The sequence below is a fragment of the Juglans regia genome, chromosome 7, assembly GCF_001411555.2.
Source record: "Juglans regia cultivar Chandler chromosome 7, Walnut 2.0, whole genome shotgun sequence".
Classification (NCBI taxonomy): domain Eukaryota; kingdom Viridiplantae; phylum Streptophyta; class Magnoliopsida; order Fagales; family Juglandaceae; genus Juglans; species Juglans regia.
Genome location: NC_049907.1, coordinates 17828493 through 17851398, shown reverse-complemented (window position 1 = coordinate 17851398; position 22906 = coordinate 17828493). Strand labels below are relative to the sequence as shown.

Below are 22906 nucleotides of genomic sequence, written 5' to 3'. Positions count from 1 at the left end.
TGCCACTGCCGGGGGTCAGTGTCATTGGGATGGGCTTTTAAGAGGGTTGGCAATGGAGCCAAATGTTAATGCAAATCCAAACTTTAGCTAGATCTGAGAAAAAGTATCAACATTGGACTAGCTAATGGTCCAAAGCTCAACACTTGAGCTACAGTAATTCTTGGGTGCTCTCCAAACTTGGTCAGTTACTCTTCACACTAGATAAGTTTATTTTATTATTTCATCTACCTCTCGCACTCTTTCCCTCGTTCTTTTCTCTTTCTTCATTCCGAAAGTTGCCAATTTCTCTCGTTCTTTCCGTTCTTTATCCCAAAAGCTCCCCAGTACAAGCTACCTCGCAGGCTCTTCAACCCGCAAGCCCCCTTCTCTCCGTCGATCGTCCACATTGTCGTCGTCTTCCAACGGTAATCTCTCTTCCTCGCTCCTTTCTCCCTCTTCTCTGTGTAGGCTTTTCTCTCCCTCTTCTCTTTCCATTTTCTCCAATTTTCTCTTCATCGAGTGATTGAATCACCGTGTGTTTTGCTTTGCAAGGACCATTGATGTGTTAAACCCCTTTCCTTACCAGTGAATCGTCGTCTAGAAGATTGCGCGATTTCCTCTACAAATCTGTCACAAGAAAATCGCAATTTGGATAACTAGTTTGCTACATATCATTTTGAGTATGAAATTAGCTAAACTTTCATTCACAGATCTGCGGTTGTGTCAAAAATCTGGTATTGCGTATTTGGGTATTGTGATGGTGTTGCGTATTTGGGTATTGCAATGGTGGACTGTATATTATCTTTTGTACTAGAAACTGAACTGAAACTTTTAGTTTTATGGAATGTGTTGGTATCTTGTGGACTGTGTTAGTATTTTTATGGATTATGTTGGTATTTATATGGACTATTTTGATAATTTGTGGATTCTTCTTGCACTTTTATGTACAAAAGGATGAATAAAACAAGCATGGAACTAATATAGAATTATAGGAAAATTAACTTGTCCTGCCAAAGAGAAGAAAGATTGGAAAAAATATGAACTTTCCTCTTCAAATATTGAATGTAAACCTACAACCTTTGCTAAAAGAAGAGATTCCTTGCCTGTTTTATGTTGTGTTCAAACTTTTTCTTTATAGAATTTAGTAATAAATCTCTTGATATTATACCTTAGATAGTGCATGACTATTGTTTCACATGCAAAATCTTGCACAGATTCATGTTAACCAGCTCTATATGTATGAAAAGAATGGGTAATTCTCTCCAACTTTGAGATAGAACTAATTCTTGCACCTTATTTTCCACTATGCACCTTGGCTATTATTTCTCTTGTTCTTTTTGGTTTAAGCATTTCAAGGCCTTGTTGTTGCCTTAAGCACAATTAATGGAGCTTACCCGAGATATCAAGGCTTTGTTGATTTCAGTTCTTCATTTTTAAATTGTAGATCATTGTTCATGTTGAATTGCTATAATCCACACACCTTAATCTATATCTAAGAAGCTACGTGAATCTTTATATATCTTCATTGTCCATGTTGAATTACTTTATTGAACTTGAAAATTGGATAACTTTTCTAACTCCTTGAGAACTTAATATTTTTCAAGAATGGACACACAATTTGATGATGACTCATTCTTCACCACTCTCTTACAGAGTGGGTGGAGGAGAAGGTTGTAATAGCACCCCAAAGCAACATTCATGGAACTAATATAGTATTTGTTACTCTTTAGAGTTATAGATGTGATTGTTGAGTAGGAGAAAAAGAGTTTGTGAAAATATTTGTTAGTTTAAAGATATGTAGTTGTGATTGTTAGGTAAAAGAAAAGTTGGCATCATGTGTGTTTGTTGGCTTCGCAAAATTCTAATTTGATCATTAACCATTAGTTACAACTAAAAAAGTTTGCAAAAGAAGAAGGTTTAACAAAAATTAGTTTATTAATTTCAAGAATTATAGATGATGATTGGTTGGTACAAGAAATTGTGAGAACTTGTATTTGTTAGTTTTTTTATAATTATAGATGTGATTGTTAGGTAGAAAAATAAGAGTTTGAGTAAGTATTTGTTAGTTTAAAGATATCTATTTGTGATTGTTGAGTATAAGAAAAATTGACTTCATGTGTTTGTTAGCTTCACAAAATTCTAATTTGATCCTTAACTATTAGCTATAACTAAAAGCAAAAAAAGATAAAAATTAGTTTGTTGGTTTCAAGAATTGTTGTATAAAAATTTTTTTGTCTAATATTATTAAAATATATGAAGTGTATTTGTAAAATATAAAAAAAAAAGATTTGTCAAATATTATTAAAATATATAATATTATATTATTATTTTAATTTTAAAATAACTAGTCCAATCTCACCTAACCAAAAGTTGTATAGTCAAAAATTGAAATTCGATGGCCATTGCCAATGCTTTTTAAGTTTTCGAACACATGCATCAACAGTGTGGAAGGTAAAGAGTTATCAAGGGGCAACCTTTAACCTTCCACACCGGCCTACTTGTAAGGCCATCATTTTCTCATGACAAAGTTATCATCACGAGAAAACTTGCAGCATATCAGAAATTCTACTCCGGGCAGGGAGAATGTTTCAAGCAATTTTCCACTTAGTTGTTTCATTCTTTTTGGAGCTCCCCACACCCAAAACAAACAAAAATACAGGAAGATGAGAGAGGGCAGTTCAGATTTGCTTAAGCTGCCAGTCAATGAGCATATTTCACTGTGAATTGCCAGAATCAGGAGTCCAGATAAGCTTGTCATCTCTATTACCCTTTGTTTGGTTGAATTTGTATTTTTAGAGCTATCTGACCAGTTATAACTGATCTTGGACCCTCTGGTTAAGATGTGGTTAATCGTTTATAATGTGCAGAATTCAGAACTTTTTAGTAAGATCTATAACTATAGCAGGTTCTATAATTAGTGACCATGTAACAAGGTTACATTCCATGAGAATATCACTATGTACATTATCCCTGGAATACAGTGTGTGCTTGTACAACTATAACACAGCATAAGATTTTCCGAGCCATCCTTAGATAATAAACAGGCAAGTCTAATTTGCAAGCCTGTTACCCAGCTCTTTGCTATACACTTGAATTAATCCACTGCTGTCAGCAATTTGAAGTTTATCATTTAATATGGTCTTGTATTCATCATCTTTGACCTCTAAATGGCGTATAAGTCCAACCTACAGAAACAAGAACAAAGCTCTTAAATAGATGGAGAAGAGGAAACTTGAAAAAAATTTCAGAAATATATATTATGTAACCTACTTTGCATGTTAGTCTCAACTACAATAAAAATTCAGGCCAAAACAAGAATAATATTTCCAAAAGTTTGAGAAATTAACACAAATGGAGAACAAAAATCAATTTTCAAACGATCAAATGTGAAACAAGCTCCAAGCTTCCAACCAGAATCATTACTTTTGACAAAGTGCCAATTTTCATTGCTTAAGAAAAAAATAATATGGATAAGATTTTTCATATCCAATAACTGCAAAAACAGTCAAAAAAGTTGATAACCTTACCATCAAGCATGTCCCATGAGTAACGAGTGTGATAATTGTATCCTGACCTTTACATTAACATCACTTCTCCCTCAAAAGGATCAACACAATAACGAAATTTTAAACATGTATATGCTATGTTATCAATCCAATGCAACAGAAAGACCAAAAAAGGGGGAGGAGATACAACTCCCGATTGAGGTTCCATGGTTACTTCCATAATGACATATGTCAATATTTACCTTTTCCTGAAACAAATCAAATTCATCAGAGCTCAGAGAACCATCACTATTTGAATCAAGAAGCTGCATCATCTCGCATGCATCTTCGCCTGGGGCACCGAGCTCTTCCATCACCTCCATGAGTTCCTCAATGCTAATCCTACCATCTCCATTCTTGTCAAGAAGGCGGAAGACCCGATCTCTCTGGTCAATCTCAATACCTTTATGATTTGCGGATGGAAGATCTTTGAGGCGCAACGCTGCAAGTTCAGCTGCAGCCACCATTATGGCCTTGAGCCGCTTAGTCTGAGAATCAACAATTGAATGGATCAGTTTTCCTTTACATGCCTGGATTAAGAAATGCCGAATTATAAAATTCATGCACTTGACTAATATAGAAAAGTAAAACAATTAAGAGCACGCATGGTTATGAGAGAAATCAATCCCAGCTTTCCCTTTCTCCTGACTTCATATATGATGCATAGAATGCAGAATCCCTCTTATTTAGGATTCTAAAAGAAAATCAAGAGGACCAACAAGCAAGACCTTGAGGAGAAAAAAAGGAGCCATTAAGGGATAGTAACTCATGTCTTAGCTATGGGCCGAGGATCAAGGTACGGCTGGATTTAGGTTCATGAACCTCAGAACGAAGTGGTCAGATAATCACTGAGAATGGGAATGCTTCTTCCCCTTTACCTTCTAGGTAAGAGAACTAGGAGTTGCACCTCATACATGAGATTAAGATTATTTACTTCCAAAAATATATACATAAACGTATCACAGTCAAATTTGCCACAACCAAACTGTGGATTTTTACAACTATTTATCATCTTTTCTTTAAGGACCAGATAAGGAGGTTAGGTGCTCACAGTAGTGGTCAATAAGATAATCCTTGGAAAGCAAAAGAAAGAAGTTTCTTGATTCAATCACATAAGCAAAAATGCTAACCTCTTCAGGATCAGTAAGACCACCCTTGTACAAGGAGTGCGACGCCGTTCCAGCATCTGCCAACATGTCCATCTCCGTCGTCCGTATTTGTATCTCCATAAGCGGTCTAGCCCTGTCATTCTCACTCACATTAACCGCCATGTGTAAACTCCTATATCCATTGGGTTTGGGCTTGGCAATATAGTCTTTCGTCCGGTGAGGCATCTCTTCCCACAACGACCTGATGATTTCACGAGCCCTGTAGCATGCTCTCTCGCCCACATCCGATCCAGACCTAGGTTTCAGTACGATTCGCAATCCCAGGACATCGTTTACCTCTTCCGGCCTCCGACCATCTCTCAAGAGCTTCTTCATTGTACTGTAACGACTTTTATAGCGACCCTTGACCGAGATATCTTCCACCATGTCCGCCAACGAGGAATCGGTCTCCAAGGAATGAAGCAGCCGTTCCTTGTACACGTCAATCAGAGGCTCATAAGTTGCACCTCTCTCATGATTTCGTAACCACGTATCAACATAAAGATACGAACAAGGAAACAAGTACCGGAACGCGAGGTCCTCTAGCTCCAAGGACAAGATGTTGGTTCCCACAGCGTGAGCTAAAGGGGCATGTATCTTCATAACCTCGAGAGAAAGCATTTGCTGTTGATATCTGGGCAGGTAATCGAGATGCCTCATGGTATCAAGCTTGAGAGCCAAGTCTAGAATCAAGGCCCTTATGTCGTAGAACGTGAGGCAGAACTTTCTCAAAGCAGCGGCGGTTTCATCATCCAAAACCTCAACTTTGGCAGACACATTCTTCACGCGCAAGCTTTCGTGCAGTAGATGGGCGATTCCGGCACTGATCCGATTTCTCACCTCCACTATGGATACCGCACCAGCCTCCAGAACTTGTCTCAGTATGCCGGCCGAAATAACCTCCGCATCCATCTGCAAAACCTTTTTTTTTTTACTTACCGAGAATTCAAGCTAACGGAGCTAAAATTGAAGGGGAATTAACAAGCACCTGAAGATGGGCGAGAAGAAGAGCGAGGGAGAGAGCCTTGGAGAGGGGAGAGCGGCCATCGGGAGCGAGAGGCAAGGAGTGGAGGATGGGGATGGAGAGCTTGAGTGACTTGAAGAGGAGGGTTTGAGAGGAGGTGGTAGAGGAGTGAACGTTCTTCATGGTCCCGGTGAGCTCGTTGAACGCACCCACAAGCTCCACCACCCTCTTTCCCCCGGCCTGCTCCACGAGCGCTCCCACCTCTGCACTGGCCACTGCCACCACAAAATTCCGACGACGACGACGACGAATGAGCCGGCACCAAAGGAACGCCGTTGTTGGTGCCCGATTGGAAGGGCATAGGAACCTAATCTTCGGGGTTGGGTCTCGAAGAAGGAGCTTCTGGGCGCACCGAGCCAGCTCCATCACCACAAAAAAATTAAGCTCAATTAAAAATTTTCACCTTTAATATCTATATTTAACTCCCAAAATACCCCCATCACTTTTACATAACCCCAACCGTGCCACTACCTAAACCCTGCTTTTCCCTCTCGTCTCGAATCAGAGCAAACAGTCACTTTGTGGTTTCTTCTATCGACTGGGAACCATGTCGGCCGTATCGAGAGGCCTGATTTCCAGTCTCCGAATCCTCGCAGCCATTCCAAAGATAACCACTACCTCAGCGTCAACCCCAGCGCCCAACCAATTCTGCTTCTTCTTGAGAAGATTGAGCACCGCCGATGCCTTGGTGGATGAGGCCCCCAAGACCAGCAGTGAACAACTTCATCGGATGATGAGCCCGAACTCTAAGCGGACTGGTGTTATTGCCGTAAAATGTGGGATGACCGCTCTATGGGATAAATGGGGTGCTAGGGTTCCCATCACCGTCCTCTGGGTCGATGATAATATTGTGTCTCAGGTCAAGACCATTGAAAAGGAAGGTATCACTGCTCTACAGGTACTATCTCAAAGTCCCTGACTTTCTTTCCCCTGTAATGACTATGATTTCGTCTTTCTAATGCTGTATGTGTTTGTTTGGTTGGTTCATTCATTTTTGTTTTGTGAGTTATTCGCTTTTCGTCATTTGGGAACTCTCGCAAACACCAAGGGGCCTTCTTTGCATTTTGATAAGCGAAAGATCCTTTCTTTTCTTTTCTTTTCTTTTTTGTACTTATGAAAAGTAAAGCTTTTATGTATGTCCGCATCTTTTGCTCAGTTCTCCTGGCGACCAAACAGAGAGTTGCGTTAAGCTTATTCTGATAGATAATTTCATCTGTGTACGTATATAATTATGTGGGGTTGGTGTTCGTTTGCTGTGTTAGTTAGATTGGTTGCGGCCAGAAGAAGGCAAAGCATTTGACGAAACCGGAAGTGGGCCATTTTAGAGCTCAAGGTGTTCCATTGAAGAGAAAGTTGAGGGAGTTTCCGGTGACCGAAGATGCACTTCTGCCTGTTGGTACATCAATTGGTGTTCGCCATTTTGTTCCTGGTCAGTTTGTGGACGTCGCAGGAATCACAAGAGGGAAAGGTTTCCAGGTAAATTAATTTTGTTTTCAGCTCCCTCGCGTCATCTGCTTGTCATTTGAGTGTTATCTATTGAACCATGTTCCATGAGATTGCTTCTGCTCTATTTTATGTCTAGGGCGTGATGAAAAGGCATGGTTTTAAAGGAATGCCGGCATCTCATGGTGCATCACTGTCACATCGAAGTATTGGTTCTACAGGTCAGAGGGATGCTCCTGGAAAGGTACACGTGACGAGCTTGAAATTTTCGAGTCATCTAGTTTTTATGCAATACTTTATCATATTGGACATTGTCTACTGTCTACTCTGTAAGTCTCCTTGTGCATTTATCTTCTTCTTCTTTTTGGCAACGAAACTTCATTATTTTCCTTTGTTAAGTGTTTGAAAATCTCATAATTAAAATGCAGATCGTGATGCTATTCACCATATGATGTTATGTATGTAATATGCTGTTAACTCTCCCACAGATGATATATTGGGGTTACCTGACGTAGCTTTCTTCTCTTAAAGAATGGGTTCTGTCTCTCTTTGATGATAGGATGTTATTATTTTGTAACCCTGTCGTGGAGATTGACTAGCTTCTTTTATGGATGTATCGGAACATATCAAAACCAAAACCTCTTGAGTATCATTGACATCTGAATAAACGGGATTATTTTGGTTGATAACAATCGGGTTGAATAGAGTTCGCGAAGAAAGCTCTACGTTATAAATTTTTTTCTATCTTTTTCTACTCCTCGATAGGTGGCTTTCTTGTATGATCCTTGTAGTTGAATGCACCTTATGCAAATGATATTCTAGTACTTTAATTAAAAAGACAGATCTACATTATCTCTCATCTGGCCACATCACCAACAAAAATTTGGTTGGTTGATTGTGGCTTATCAGCAATTAGCTCCACATTGTGGTTTATTGTTTTCAGATTCTCTTTTTCTGTTTTTAATTAGATGTTTCTCCTGTATATGTCCAGTGTATGTGGGCTATGTCTTTTTTATTTTCAATTAAATTTTCTATTACATGTTAAAAAGTTTCCATTTCTCTGTTTTCACCATTTTTGTAAATAATGGGATCATTTATAGAAAATATCGAAGGGGGTTTTGTGACTGGGGAAATAGACACTGGAAAGGGTAAAAATATTCAAATTTAGTTGTATGTTGAAGGCTAGTTCTCATTCTTAAGAACCAATTCTGTTACCATTCTTATGCTGGTAGAGCTTAAAACTTCCCATGACAAGGTGGATCGTTCGCAGTGTGAAACTTGGTTCCACGACAGATTTTACAGAACCAGAGGAAGCCATAGTTTGGGTTTTGGTGTGGGGTAACCTAGTTTATGTGGCTACCACAATGGCAACTACGTTTTGGGTCCTTGACTACAATGGTTTGCTTTCAACATGTTTTTTTTTTTTTAGTTGTTTTTTTTTTATTTTTATCAGTAACTAAGGATTTTGTTGATGAGAACTAGGCATAGTCAGGTTTGCTTTCAACATGTAACTGTTTACCTGTCTGTCTAGTGTCTGTGTTCTGTCTCCCTCTCGTTGATGTTGATTCTAAGGGAGAGAGCAAGAGTGAGAGGTAGAGAAAATGGCAAGGGTTAACTATAAAATAATATTGTATCGTTTTATATTTTAGAGAAATTGTATTCCCACTGCCTTTAGTTTTTAATTTTCAAAACCGCATTTTTAATGAACAGGTATTTAAAGGCAAAAAAATGCCTGGGCGCATGGGAGCGCAGCAGAGAACAGTTAAAAATGTGTGGGTTTATAAAATTGAGCCTGCGAGGAATCTAATGTGGGTAAAAGGCCAAGTATGTTTCTCTTACCATTTTATTTTTAAGCTTTCAGTGATTTAAATCTCAATTGATAAGAATGGTGCTTGAACTGCCCATTTGAAATACTTGCACAAAGATCCGCCAATGAGCTTTTTCAGCTCAATCACACATCCTGCCCCCTAAAAAACCAAGTTGGAGCTCACTTGTGGGTTCAAGATCCATGGGGTGTGTATGTAACTTATTGATTAAAAAAAGCTTGCATTCATATGCTCTTAATATACGACAGAATAGATATTAGGAGACTAGCTCAGGATTCTCTTGAAGTGAGCTTTGTTGTCATCAAAACTGTTCTGACCCGTATTTTTTCTTTTTTTGAAAGAAAATTTATACTCGATTATTTGCTTGAGAATTGGATGTATGAATTTGGTGATGCACACTTACAACCACATCCCATGTGCTTAAGCATGGGGATGAATGCTTGTCTGGAGTCTTATTATAGGTTGTATGTTGGTGCTTCTCGGTCAGATTGTTTGAAGTTTGCTATTCTTTACAGGTTCCTGGTGCCGAGGGAAACTTTGTGTTTGTAAAAGATGCTGTCTACAAGAAACCCGATATTTCACTGCTTCCATTTCCTACTTACTTTGCCGACGAAGATGAGGACATGGCAGAGTTGGAACCACTGGTCGCTGATCTCGGCGAAGTAGACCCATTCATGGTAGCAGATTAATATGGAGAAAACTTGGAAGTATGAGAACTGGTTGCTTATTCACATGATATGCATTATCTATTGCCTTGCTGTGTTTTCTTCATTTTTGCATTTTGTGCCCTAAGAACCAACCATCGGAAGATTTTGATTTTCAAGTAATGATTCTGAGAATAGAATAGAGTGTGGATTGCAGGAGCTGCAAGTCATGTAATTTTTACAGGGTTCATTCAACCAACCTCTTTGAGTACGTCATCTTACCGGTCAGTTTTCAAATATGTAAGATGTGTGGTGTGGGATAATGAATAACATCCCTCTTTCAAATAATAGTGTGGAACTTGGAATTTTGGATATTCAATTATAATCAATCAGCAGTCCAAAAATGATGTATTCAGTTCATGCATATTGATTATCTCCAACTGGGTAGTGCCAATATTGCCAAAGAGCATCACAAAAAAAAAATATATATATATATATATATAATGTAGAGAGAGAGAGAGAGAGTTTTTGGATAAGCTTCCATATTTTCTCATTAACTTTACTTATAAGCTTTTTATTTATTATTTTCATTATTTATTAATGCGACCTCAAATAATTGATTGAAAAATTATTTATAATTATTTGAGGGAACATAAACAAGACTGATGGTTTTAAGGATTATCATTTTTTTTTATCTTGTCTGATATATCAATTTATTTAAATAAAAGAAATGACATCAATATTAGAACAGAGTAAATTCAGAAAATAAATATTGAGACGAATTTCTCTTACCTTTTATTAAATGTAATATTATTGTTTTTTTTTGTTATCTGAATATTTCATAAAATATCTATAGATACAGTATAAAGGGCTGGAGAAAATTGAAATAATAAAAATTTACTCATCATATCTACACACCATAAATTATTTTTATTTTTATATTTTATATTTTTTTGATTTTATTTTTTTAAAATTAATTGAATTATTTTATTTATTATTTATATCTCACATATTTAATAAGAAAAAAAATTAAAAAATTAAATATAATTTATAAATTTAGTAGTCACACGTGGCCACAGAGGGAAAAGGCCGAAATAAATAGACGAAAAAGTCGTAAAAATTCCCTTTCAATTGGCAAACAACTTTACAGCAGAATCCGCAATCGGTGAGCATTATCAGTATATTACGTCGAAAACCCTAATTCCGTATCCCAGGGTTACCGTTGGGATCGCACCGGCACCCACGCCAGCTTATGAATGCAAACCCTCCTCCTCCAATGCAAGCAGGAGTTCCATGCGGTGGATGCGGGTCGTCGGACCGTTGGATCCTCCACACTTTGCGCCACCGAGCGAGCTACCGGCGTCTGTGCACGGACTGCGTCCTGAAGAATCACCAGTCTCTGTTCTGCCCGCTTTGCTTGGCGGTTTTCGACAAGGACTCGTCCCCTTTGCCTCCGCCGGCCGACCGCCTTATCTGCCTCAACTGCCCCTCCATTTCTCACCGCTCCTGCGTCCCTCCGAACGAATTCGCTACTCCTTCCTTCCTCTGCCCTCCTTGTTCCAACCCGAGTTTCACTTTCTTCAATCCCAATGGAAATGGTGATAACAAAAGGGTGATCGATAAGAACTTGGCCAAGGTACTATTGGCTGCGGCCCGGATCTCCGCTGCGTCCATGAACAAAGCGGCCGCCACAGCTAGGCTTGACGCCGAGAGGCGTGCCAAGGAGGCTGCTTTCGCCAAGAAGAAAGCTAGGGAAGCTTTGGACCGACTCGCTCTTCTTTTCTTGAAAGAGAATGAGAACGGCGAGGACAAGAAACCGATTCGCTTATCCCAAAATGGCGTTGGCTTAGATGTTGAGGGCATCGTGCAAGGAGTGAACAAGGCAACCAACGGTTTGCTTTCTCTTTCTGCTGTTGCCACAGCCTCGGCCCCACAACGAAGTTCTCATTCTAGCAAGGAATGAAAGATGAGAAAAAGTTGGGAATCGGGTGTCTTTTCTCTTTGATATTGCTTTGAATGTCTTCACCGAGTTGTTAGTTACTAAATTTGTAAAATCTTGTTTTCATAGGGTGCCCAGAAAATCTTGTAGAGTAGAAATCATGGGTTTTGACTAGTGTTGTTGTGTAGATTGCTGTTTCGTGTTCGATCTTCGTCTGTAACTTTATCTTAAATCTGTCAGTTCGAAATTTCATTTTACCCTTAACTGCAATCTACTACTTCTTGATATATCCTACATTTTTTTTATTCTTTTGAGCAATTGCCTGTATATGTCTGACGAAAGATATCTATGGTGGGGGATTGATGATAGCCTCTCACTTCCTGATTGGCTTTTTTATTGGATAAGAGAAGATTGCAGTTGATCTGCTACTTTATGGGATTATGTGTTTCGTTATTCTGATTCTAGTCAGTTTTATTTTGTCGGGTTTTGAAGTCAGCAGATGTACCCGTCTTCCTACTTATAAAAAATAAAAAAAACAGATGTACCATCTTCCTCTGAATTGCTGCAAGCTCTTTGGTGGATGATATGGTTGGTGTTTGACTAGTTCGTATGTACATTGCTTTGTGGGAGCATCACTATGTTCTATGCTTTAACATTGGTGGTTCTTTGTTCTAAGGCGGTGTTGCAGTTTTTCGATGACTATTTTTAGATTGGGTTGCTTGAACTAGTTGAATCACAAACTGGCCTCCGCTCCAGTTGTCATACACGGGTTCATACTACAAAGGGGTTCATGCTTTCCTAGTTGTGAACATGCTGCTTCCATACCTAGTTTTATTCTCTTCTTAATAGGGAAATACTATTGGGAATACTGTGGTTTCTGCTTATTTCAATTCTACGAACAGTTTGATGACAGTATCTCAAGAAATTTATCTTACTCGCCATTCCCTATTCTGGTTAGTACCGCCCTGATTCTAAGATTTCAGAGAAACACAGGTGTCAGATGAGGGTCTTACAGCATATGAATCTCTATTATCTCTCTTTGAAATCCACTTAAAATTGTAAATGGCAAGTGGTTGATGCTTTGCGGAAGAGCGATAAAAACCGGGTTCTTTATCATTGCCGCATTGTTTGCCCTTTCGGGCGTGTCTTGGATGAGAAAGTTCAGCTTTTTTTTTTTTTTATGTCTGGCTCATATTTGATTGCTCGATGGCAAAGCTGTTTCCAAATAGCGGTGTTGTTAGTGCATTCTGTGTGTATTCTAAAAGAGTACAAACATGTGGACAATAGGAAATCATTTAGCAAAAAAATGAACAAGCTGAAAAACACCAGGTGCGATATAGGAAGGGAGGTATGGCAAAACATGCAGTAATAAAAAAAGTATCCAGTTACTCGACAGAGAACCGGTCAACATCCATTCTACCACTCCGAGAAGGCCGACATGTCTGACTGTTGTTGATAAAAGGGTATCCAGTTATTATTGATTGCCCGTGTGTGTAAAAGAAATGGTGAATTTGTGAACCATTTTGTCAGGGTTAATGGAAATGGAGTCTAGTAGAGCTCCTACTCAGTGAGAGGAAAAGGCAAGGCAAGGCAAGCATGAAGACGCAAGCAGTAAAACGTAGTGGCGCATTTAATCAAAAGTGTATTTTCTGTATGCTGTACAGTGTGCTATTTATACAAAAGAATGGAATATTCTATACAAGAATGGTTGTACTAAATTGCCCCTAAATAATCATAAACATCACATACTATTATTGGAAAGTTTGTTGAGAATGCTGGTGTATGCATTCTTCTTGATTCTTCCCTTGTGCATGAGACATGTCAATTGGTAATATCCCGGCAAGATGGAGAATAGATATTTTCTATTCTCATTTTGGATAGAAGAGATAAAAACTGAGAAGAAAGTAGGGCCTTTGTGAAAACATCCGCAAGCCAGAGAAGAATAGACGTGGCAGGTGCATAGAAAACCAGTGTGAATTTTGTCTCGGATAAGGTGACAGTTTATCTCGATATGTTTCGTACATTCGTAGAAGACCAGATTTGTAGCAATATACAGAGCAGCTTGGTCGTCACAATATAAGTCAACGGGAAGCGAGGGGGAGATGTGCAAATCCTTGAGAATGTAAGAAAGCCACTGTAACTCACAAGAAATTGTTGTCATGGCCTTATACTCAGCCTCAGCAGAGGAGCGAAATACCACAAATTGCTTTTTTGATCGCCATGAGATGAGTGAAGTGCCGAGAAAGATGCGAAAACCTGTTATTGAGCGTCAAGAATCAGGGCAGGATGCCTAGTCCGAGTCAGAATAAGCACAGAGAAGTAGTGGAGAAGTGGAGGAAAATAAGAGACCTTGGTCAGGGGCGTTCTTAATGTAGCGAAGAACCTGCTAGGCTGCGTGAATATGGGAAGAAGAAGGTGCTATCATGAACTGGCTTAGAGTATGTATAGAGTAGCTGATGTCAAGGCGAGTGATTGTGAGGTAGAGGAGTCGACCAACCAGTCGTCGATAAGGAAGAGGGTCAGAGAGAGGTTGGCCATCATCCTTACGAAGCTTCATATTTTGATCCATTGGCAACTTAAGGGGATGAGTGCCAAGGGAACTAACTAGCATCGCCAAGATGTCTAAAGCGTATTTCCTTTGACATATAGAGATACCCTTGGAGGAACGAGCGACTTCGGTACCAAGGAAGTAGCGGAGGTCTCCAAAACATTTGATGCGGAAGTGATCATTGAAGAAAGTCTAGAGGACAACAATGGAATCCAAGTGAGAGTTGGCAACGATTATGTCATCAACGCACACGAGGAGAGCAGTAAAAGAACCATTGTCTAAGCGAGTGAATAGGTTGTAGTCAGCTTTGGACTACTGAAAACCAAAAGCAAGTAAAGCATTAGAAAACTTTGAATACCATTGTCTTGAGGCTTGTTTCAAGCCATAGAGACTTTTGTTCAACTGGCAAACTTGAGTTGGAGAGCCTTGTAAATAGTTAAGAGGCTTGCACATGAAAACTTCCTCCTCTAAGTCCCTACGGAGAAAGACATTTTAAACATCAAATTGCCATAGCAACCAGCCTTGAATAGAAGCAACAGCCAACAAAGTGCGGACGGTGACCAATTTGGTCATGGGAGAAAAAGTTTCATTGTAGTCGAGGCCCTCCTATTGTGTGAAGCCTTTTGCGACCAATTGCACCTTGTAGCGTTCTATACTACCATCAGAGTGATCCTTAACTTTGAAGACCCATTTGCAGCTGATAGTATGTTTACCAAGAGGCAACTCAACTAGAGTCCAAGTATTGTTGAGTTCTAAAGTAGATATTTTAGAGTGCATAGCCTTGCACCAGTTAGGCTTCTTAATAGCTTCACCATAAGAGGTTAGTTCAGTAGTGGAGAAAATAGCAGATGCAAAAGAATGGTAAGATGGAGATATTTTATGGAAAGAAAAAGTAGAAGAAAGTGCGAATTCTTTACTTGAGGTAACTTGCAAGGGGGAAGAGTGCATAGTTTGGGAAGGTGGTGGAGTGAGTGGGGAGGGACAAATATAATTTTTGAGATAAGGAGGAGGGTGGTGACAGGGACGAGTGGAGCATTGAAGTAGTGGAGGGGAGGTGGGTGAAGGGTCTTTTATAGGAGTTGAGGAAGCAAGGAGGTCAGATTGTGTTTTGGTGGAAATGGGAGAAAAGATATTGGTGGTGGCAGGAAGGGAATTAGGGTTAGATAAAGTGATATGTGGAGATATAGGAGAAAAAATGGGGGATGGAGATGGGACGAGAAGTAGGAGGGAGTATGAGATGAGAAAAACGACTCATGAAAAATAATGTCTCGAGAAAGAAATATGTGATGAGTGTCAACGTCAAGTAATTTATAACCTTTGACGCCAAATGGGTATTCAAGAAAAGCACATCTTCTACTGCGAGGATCAAATTTGTGGCAACGTTGAGAGATTGTAGAAGCAAAAGCGAGACACCCAAATACTTGAAGATGAAAGTAGAGGGAGGTTTATGAAAAAGTATTTCGTAGGGAGTCTTGTTTTGTAGGAGAGGAGTGGGTATTCGATTTATTAAATAGGTCGTAGTGAGCACACAATTTGACCAAAATTGTAAGGCTACACTAGATTGGAATCAAAGGGCCCGAGCCACTTGAAGAAGATGCCTATGTTTGTGCTTTTCCAAATCAGAGCGAGGGGGGGTCTTGACACAAGATTTTTGGTGGATGATGCCATGGTCAAAATAGAAATCAGCCGTACAAAATTCTAGTCCATTGTCACTATGCAAGATTTTTACTCTGAGTGTTAAATTAATTGGCTACTAGGTGACAAAGGACTTGATACAAGTGTGTGCATCTGATTTCTTTTTCAAAAGGTAGACCCTGTCGTCGACAATGGTAAGAAAAAAAAAAACGAGAGTCATCATGGGTTGTAATAGAATGTGGCCCCCATAGATCACAGTGCACTAACTCAAAACAAGCAATAGTAGAGTGAGTGCTAGAAGGAAAAGGTAAGCGTGTTTGTTTGGCGAGAGGACAAACTAAACAAGGCAAAATATTCTTGGTATTCATTTGTGTGATTACATGAGTATCATGTATAAGTTACATTCGGGAATGTGAGGGATGACATAGACGACAGTACCATAAATCAAAAGAATTGTCAAAGGGTCGTACAGAAGCAAAAATAAAATTTTGAGGATGAAAACTCTAAGATAAGGTATGAACTAAGGCTTGAGGCAAGACGGTGTCTGGGAGTAAATGGTAGAGTCCGTGTGCCATGCTACCCTTCCCAATCGTTGTTTAGGGAGAAAGGCCCTGTATAAAGCACGAGTGAGAGAGAAATAATAGACAACCACTACGTTGTTTGACAAGTTCGCCAGCAAATAACAAATTAAAAGTAAAAGTGGGTACACATAGGACATTATGAAGGAGAATAGTTGTTGTCACTTGCATTGTACCAATGTGAGTGACAGGAGCTAATTCTCCATTCGGTAGTTTGACAGAATAAGAAGTCGTGGCAGTAATGTGAGTGAAGAGGGAGGGGCTACAGATCATGTGATCGATAGTACCCGTGTCAATGATCCAAGGGGCAGAGGTGTTAGAGAAAGATGACAAGCAATATGAAATACCAGAAATGGAAGAAGTGTGAGGATGAGAAGATAGAACTGTCCGGAGCTGGTTGGCGGATGGAGAAGTAGTGGAATGTTTGTTGTGCAACAAGGCTATGAGCTCTTGGTACTGCTCCATAGTCAACGACATATTTGGCTTAGAATGATCTTCGGAATCAGAGGACCCATGCAAAACTGCATTGCCTCGTGGTTTGTGGAACTTGTGGCCGGGAAGATAACCATGGAGCTTGTAGCAACGATCGATGTGTGGCTAGTCATCTCACAGTGAGTGCAAACGGGAGCTTCGACATTTCCAGATTTAAAACAATGAGCTAAGGTGTGGCCCGTAATCTTGCAGTGAGAACAAGAGGGCTTGTCCATCTTGCTAGAAGAATTGGAAGATATAGGAGGAAATGTTCGAGTTGCCAGAGCAACAAAATCAAGATTAGGAGCAAATGAAGTCATCAGCCGATGACGCTCTTGTTGCTGAATGTAGGAAAACACTTTGCTGACTGGGGGTAGAGGGTCTATGACACTTTGCTGACTGGGAGTAGAGGGTCTATGAGCATGATCTAGTCACGTACATTAGTGAAGGAGTCATGTAAACCCATGAGAAATTGAATCACACAGTCCCTTTGGTAGCAGTCTTAGAGAATCTTCATTGAGTCACAAGAACAAACAAGTAATGGGCCATAAACAAATAATTCATCCTAAAGAGATTTGAGTTTACCGTAGTAGATATTGACGGTATTGTCATCTTGGGATAAATTGGTAAGTGTTCTTTTCAGTTCGTATATGCGAGGTCCATTTTGCGGTGAGAAGCGCTCATGTAATTCAACCCATATTTCATGGGCGTCGTCAACAAAGACAACAGAGGGGCGGAGAGGGAGGCTGATGGAATTCTTGATCCATGACACAATCATGTCTTTGCATCGTTCCCAGAGGTAAAAAATAGGGTCATCGGTCGAGGAAGGTTTGGAGATGGTTCAGGAATCCCAATTTGGTTTTGGCTCGGAGAGCACATTGAATGGAATGGGACCAGGTAGAATAATTATCGGTGATGAGGAGGTCTGTGACAAGCACGGTACCAGGGTTGTCTAAGGTTTCAAGTCGGTAAGGATTTGTTGGGTCACTAAGGTTGGTATATTTGGCGATGGAAGGATTGGCAGTCATTTTCACCTTTATGATACCACGTCAGAGTTAATGGAAATGGAGTCTAGCAGAACTCCTACTTAGTGAGAGGAAAATGCAAGGCAAGCATGAAGACACAAGGAGTAAAACGTAGTGGTGTATTTCATCAAAAGTGTATTTTCTGTATGTTGTACAGTGTGCTATTTATACAAAAGAATGAGATATTATATACAAGAATGGTTGTACTAAATTGCCCCTAAATTATCATATACATCACAGACTGTTATTGAAAAGTTTGTTTAGAATTATGGTGCATGCATTCTTCTTGATTCTTTCCTTGTGCATGAGACGTGTCAATCGGTAATACATTTATTAATTCATTGTAAGGTAGCAAAGGCCGCTGGATGGGATGACATTTTCAACAAGATTGGACTCACCTGAGCAGTGTCCAAGAGGGTGATGGATCTCTTTGCCAACGGAGGAGGTCTTCAAGGCAATCTTTAAATTGCAGTGGTATGAAAGATCACTCTCTTGTGTCTAATGTGGTGCATATGGTAAAATTCAAAAGATTCTTTTCAATATTTTCTCTTACGTGCATCTGTCGTTGAGTTCAATAGAATTAGTTTTCATTATTTGCTTATTTCAATTTCAAGCACCTAATGCTTAACTAAGTGCTTTGTATTTTGGTTATAACTATTTAGATTTAATGAAGTTTTATTTTTCCTATAAAAGTATTGTACGACTATGGTTGGATTGCCACAGCCTGGTATACCTCAGAACTCTTTGTCCCACCCGTTGTTACGAGATCAATGTTCATGAACTGTCATTGGAGGCACGGATTAAAATAAATATCTAATCTATTTTAGATATTTATCAAATGAAACCAACAATCAAAATGTTACTGAGTCCACGGATTAATTCACAGAAGTGGCACTATGGTATGGGGACACATCGTCTTGGGAGGAGTTTTAGAGAGATAGAAGATAAGCGCAAATGATATGGATGGCGAGTGACTTTATTGAGTTCTACTAAAAGATGTTGGAATTTCATGGGGAAGTCTGAAAATGGCAGTCATCTAAGGCGTTTTTAGTTTAAAACGTCGCACTACGTATTGAAAGGCAAGCTAGTGAAGCATGTACATATGAACCAAATGGTTAATGCTTCAACCATCGCTACTCCTTGGGCAACATCTCAAAGAAAATGACCTCACTCTAGCTCCTTCAAGCTTGCCCAGTTCCCATGTCTCACCGTCTACCATGGCTGAGCTCAACTAGTATCACTCTCAACTCATTAGGCAGACTTTCTCGACCTACAACAATGCCTTGGACCGTGTTGTCAAGTTTTGTGCAATCTAAGAAAGTGGATGGGTTTTCACAAAAGCAAGAAGGATCTTTGATATGATGCTTCTGCGGAATGTTGTGGGGATTTTTTTAAGGGGCTTTTGGAGTTTTTTAGCTTATGCCTGAAAGGACCTGGAGTGCCATGATTGCTATCAATGTCCAGAGCAATCGTTTTCATATGCATTTGCTTTGTTTGATAGTGTTAAATTTCTGAAACATGAACCTTTTTTATTTCTAGAACATATTTTTACAATGAAAGAATTTACAAATAAATAGATACATGAGGCTAAGCTGTCTATGGTAACAAATAAAATATGGAAAGAATGTACAATTCCTAGAATCATGGCTAATTCCTAAAATCATGGTGTTGTCAATTTGGTTGCTGATTTGGTGCCAAGTATCCTAAAAATTCTCCCCCTCAAGTTGGTGCATGGAGATCCGTAATGCCCAACTTGCATGAAAAATGATGAAAGAGTTTCTGTCCTAATGTTTTGGTAAAGATATTGGTAACTTGCTGATGGGAGGACGTATGAACGGTTGTAAAGAGGCCTGACCGGATCTTATCATGAATGATATGGCAGTCAATCTCAATATGTTTGGTGCGTTCATGAAACACAGGATTGTGAACGATGTGGAGAGCAGGTTGATTGTCACAATGTAAGTTGATGGGTTCAAAATTAGGAACACCAAGATCATTGAGGAGCTGTTTCAACGAGTTCGCAAGTGGTGACGACCATGGCACGGTATTCAGCTTTAACAGAAGATCATGCCACTGTCGTTTGTTATTTTGTATGCTAGGAAATGGGGCTCGTGCCTAACTGAATGAAGTATCCTGTGGTGAAGCGACGAGTGGTTGGATAGCTGGCCCAATTCGAATTAGTGTAGGCGGTAACATGTAAACCACTGGAGGAGGAGAAAAAGATGCCTTGTCCCGGACTACCTTTGATGTAACGAAGAACACGAGTGACAGCTTGCATGTGAGGAACACGAGGAGCACGCATGAACTGACTGAAAATATTCACTGCAAATACAATATCAGGGAGAGTGATAGTCAGGTAGATGAGACATCCAACAAGTCGTCGATAGGTGTAAGGATCGAGAAGAAGAGTGTCGTTGTGATTGGTGAGTTTCAAGTTTTTTTCCATGGAAAAATGGGCGATCCGGGCACCAAGTTGTCCACTATCAGATAAAATATTAAGAGCATATTTTCGTTGATTGAGGAATATGCCTTGTGAAGAACGAGCAACTTCGAGACCAAGAAAATATTTGAGAGGACCGAGATCTTTAGTTTTGAAGTCCGTGGAGAAAACGCCTTTGAAAACCTCAATTTGAGAGAGATCATTGCCAGCAAGCAGAATATCATCAACATAGACGAGGACAATAGTGTTACTAGTGGAAGTAACCAAGGTGAATAAAGAATGATCTGCCGATTGAGAAAAACCTACAGCAAGAAGCACAGTGGTTAGTTTAAAATATCAGTTGCGGGATGCTTGTTTAAGGCCATAAAGGGATTTGCAGAGGTGGCAAACACGAGTCTCCCCCTTAGGACAATAACCGGGAGGAGGGGTCATGTATATTTTCTCATCAAGGTCACCATGTAAAAAAGCATTGTTGACGTCGAGTTGATGGATGATCCATTGTTGTGTAGCAGCGATGACTAACAAACACTGAACAATGGTCATTTGGCAACATGGGCAAAGGTCTCATGATAGTCAAGACCTTTAACTTGAATGTAGCCTTTGACGACTAACCGAGTTTTGTATCCTTCGACGGAGCCACCAGCTTTAAGCTTAGTTTTAAATACCCATTTGCAACCAATGGGTTTTTTACCAGGAGATAGCAGCTCAAGTGCCCAAGTGGAATTATCTTCAAGAGCATGAAATTCAGCAGACATAGATTCACGCCAATGAGAATGGCAAAGTGTAGTAAAATAATAGGAAGGTTCAACAGAACTAGTGAGGGCAGTCAAAAAATTAAGGTCAGCAGGTGAGAAACGAGAATATGAAAGGAAAGTAGATAAAGGATGAGCAGTACCCGAGGGATGTGCAGCAAGTGAGGATGCCATGGGCTCCGTGGTCAGGTAGACATAACCTTGAAGATATGCTGGTCAGGTAGTTGTGAGGCGAGGGCGAAGAAAAGTGGGAGAAGGGGGTGGATCGAGAGAGTTAATGGAAGAAGTGAGAGGAGGGGATGGTAAGATAAGCTCGAGGACAGGAAGAGGTAGGATAGGGAGAGATGTAGGTGTAAGATTAGGAATTTTCTGAAAGAGAAACTGGTGTTCATGAAATGTGACATCACGAGAATAGAAGATGGCTTGAGTGTCGAAATTATAAAATTTGTAGGCGTCATGAGTGCTAGGATAGCCAAGAAAAACACATTTAGAGGCACGGGGAGAAAATTTATCACGAGAAGCATGGAGAGTTTAAGCATAACAAAGACAACCGAACACACAAATGTGATCATGGGTGGGAAAAGCGTTAAACAAAAGTTCAAAATGAGATTTATTTTGGAGAATACGGCTTGGTGTACAGTTGACGAGATAGGCCGCGATAATGATACATTCACCCCAAAAAATTAAAGGTAAATGGGCTTGAAAACAGAGACTACGAGCAACATTCAGAAGGTGCCGATGTTTTCGTTCCACAACACCATTTTGTTGTGAAGTTTTAACATAAGTACGTTCATGAATAATGTAGTGATCATAGAGATAGGCTTGAAATTTATGAGAGAGAAATTATTGTCCATTATTAGTTCTAATTATTTTAATAATGGTGTTGAACTGATTTTTTATAAGTGCAAAAAAATGCATGAGATGAGTATAAGCCTCAAATTTATAACGTATAAGATAGATCCTAGCAGTGCGTGAAAAATTATCAACTATTGTAAGAAAGTAATGAGCACCACAGAGTGAAGAAGTATGATAATCACTCCATATATCACAGAAAATGCGATTAAGAGCAAAAGTACTTTTATTATCATGGAGAAGGAAAATGTAGTCTTGTGTGCTTAAAACGACCACAAACATCACAATCAGAAAGAACACAGAGATTATTGAAAAGACTAAGAATAATTAAGCGGGAAGGATGACCTAGGTGTTGGTGCCGTAAGGTTTTATTCGCAGTAGGTTGCACGGAGAGGGCCACAATAGGTTTGGGCCGATACATATAAAGCTCATTGCAAAGCTCACCCGCTCCAATCAACCTCATTAAGTGTTGGTCCTAAAAAAATTTGTAAAGGGAAAAGAAACAATGCAAAAATGATTAATCATAAGCTGAAGGACTGAGAGAAGATTAAAAGTAAAATGAGGGACATAGAAGACATTTTGTAAAATTAGGTTGGGGCTAAAATTCAAGTGCTGACACCTTCTATGCGAAGGGTGTGGCCGATGGGCAATGTAACACTATGCTCAAGAGAAGATAAAAAATAAATAGAGGTGAAGAGTGTTCGGTCGTGGCACATGTGGTCCCTAGCACCACTGTCCACAACCCAGTCACGGTGGCTGTCGAAAAGAGGGGAGGAAAAAGCGTTAGCCACGAAATTGGCTGAGAAGGTGGTCAGAGTGAAAGGGTCGAGTAGTTTCAGGTAGAGATTCGGCAACAAACCAGGCACCGGTGATGAGGAAGAGGAGATGTAGGCGTTGTTCACGGTGGGCGACAAACCAGAGGGTGATTTGCCGAGCAGAGAGGGTCACGTCTTGGATTGTGGGTCTCGACCAGAGGGATAGCCGATGATCTACCAACAACGGCCGCGCAAGTCATGTTTGCCACATTCCGAGTAGCAGAGGCAGGGCTTCAAACTTT

General features: G+C 39.8%; 3 protein-coding genes across 3 annotated transcripts; 2 read left to right on the top strand and 1 right to left on the bottom strand.

Annotated features, from left to right (window-relative positions):
- Positions 1-2841: 2841 nt before the first annotated feature.
- Positions 2842-6083, bottom strand: LOC108981582 (probable GTP diphosphokinase CRSH, chloroplastic). Its single transcript, XM_018952813.2, has 4 exons — positions 5661-6083; positions 4655-5584; positions 3728-4012; positions 2842-3164 (listed from the first exon to the last, which is right to left on the bottom strand). Exons 1-4 carry the CDS (start codon positions 6060-6062, stop codon positions 3030-3032), a joined length of 1752 nt encoding a protein of 583 aa, XP_018808358.1. The 5' UTR covers positions 6063-6083; the 3' UTR covers positions 2842-3029.
- Positions 6084-6150: 67 nt separating this feature from the next.
- LOC108981584 (50S ribosomal protein L3-2, mitochondrial-like) lies at positions 6151-10013 on the top strand. Its single transcript, XM_018952816.2, has 5 exons — positions 6151-6594; positions 6963-7172; positions 7279-7383; positions 8850-8963; positions 9481-10013. The coding sequence occupies exons 1-5, from the start codon at positions 6244-6246 to the stop codon at positions 9652-9654; spliced, it is 954 nt and encodes a 317-aa protein (XP_018808361.2). The 5' UTR covers positions 6151-6243; the 3' UTR covers positions 9655-10013.
- Positions 10014-10738: 725 nt separating this feature from the next.
- LOC108981581 lies at positions 10739-11837 on the top strand. Its single transcript, XM_018952812.2, has one exon. It carries the CDS (start codon positions 10862-10864, stop codon positions 11570-11572), a length of 711 nt encoding a protein of 236 aa, XP_018808357.1. The 5' UTR covers positions 10739-10861; the 3' UTR covers positions 11573-11837.
- Positions 11838-22906: the final 11069 nt, after the last annotated feature.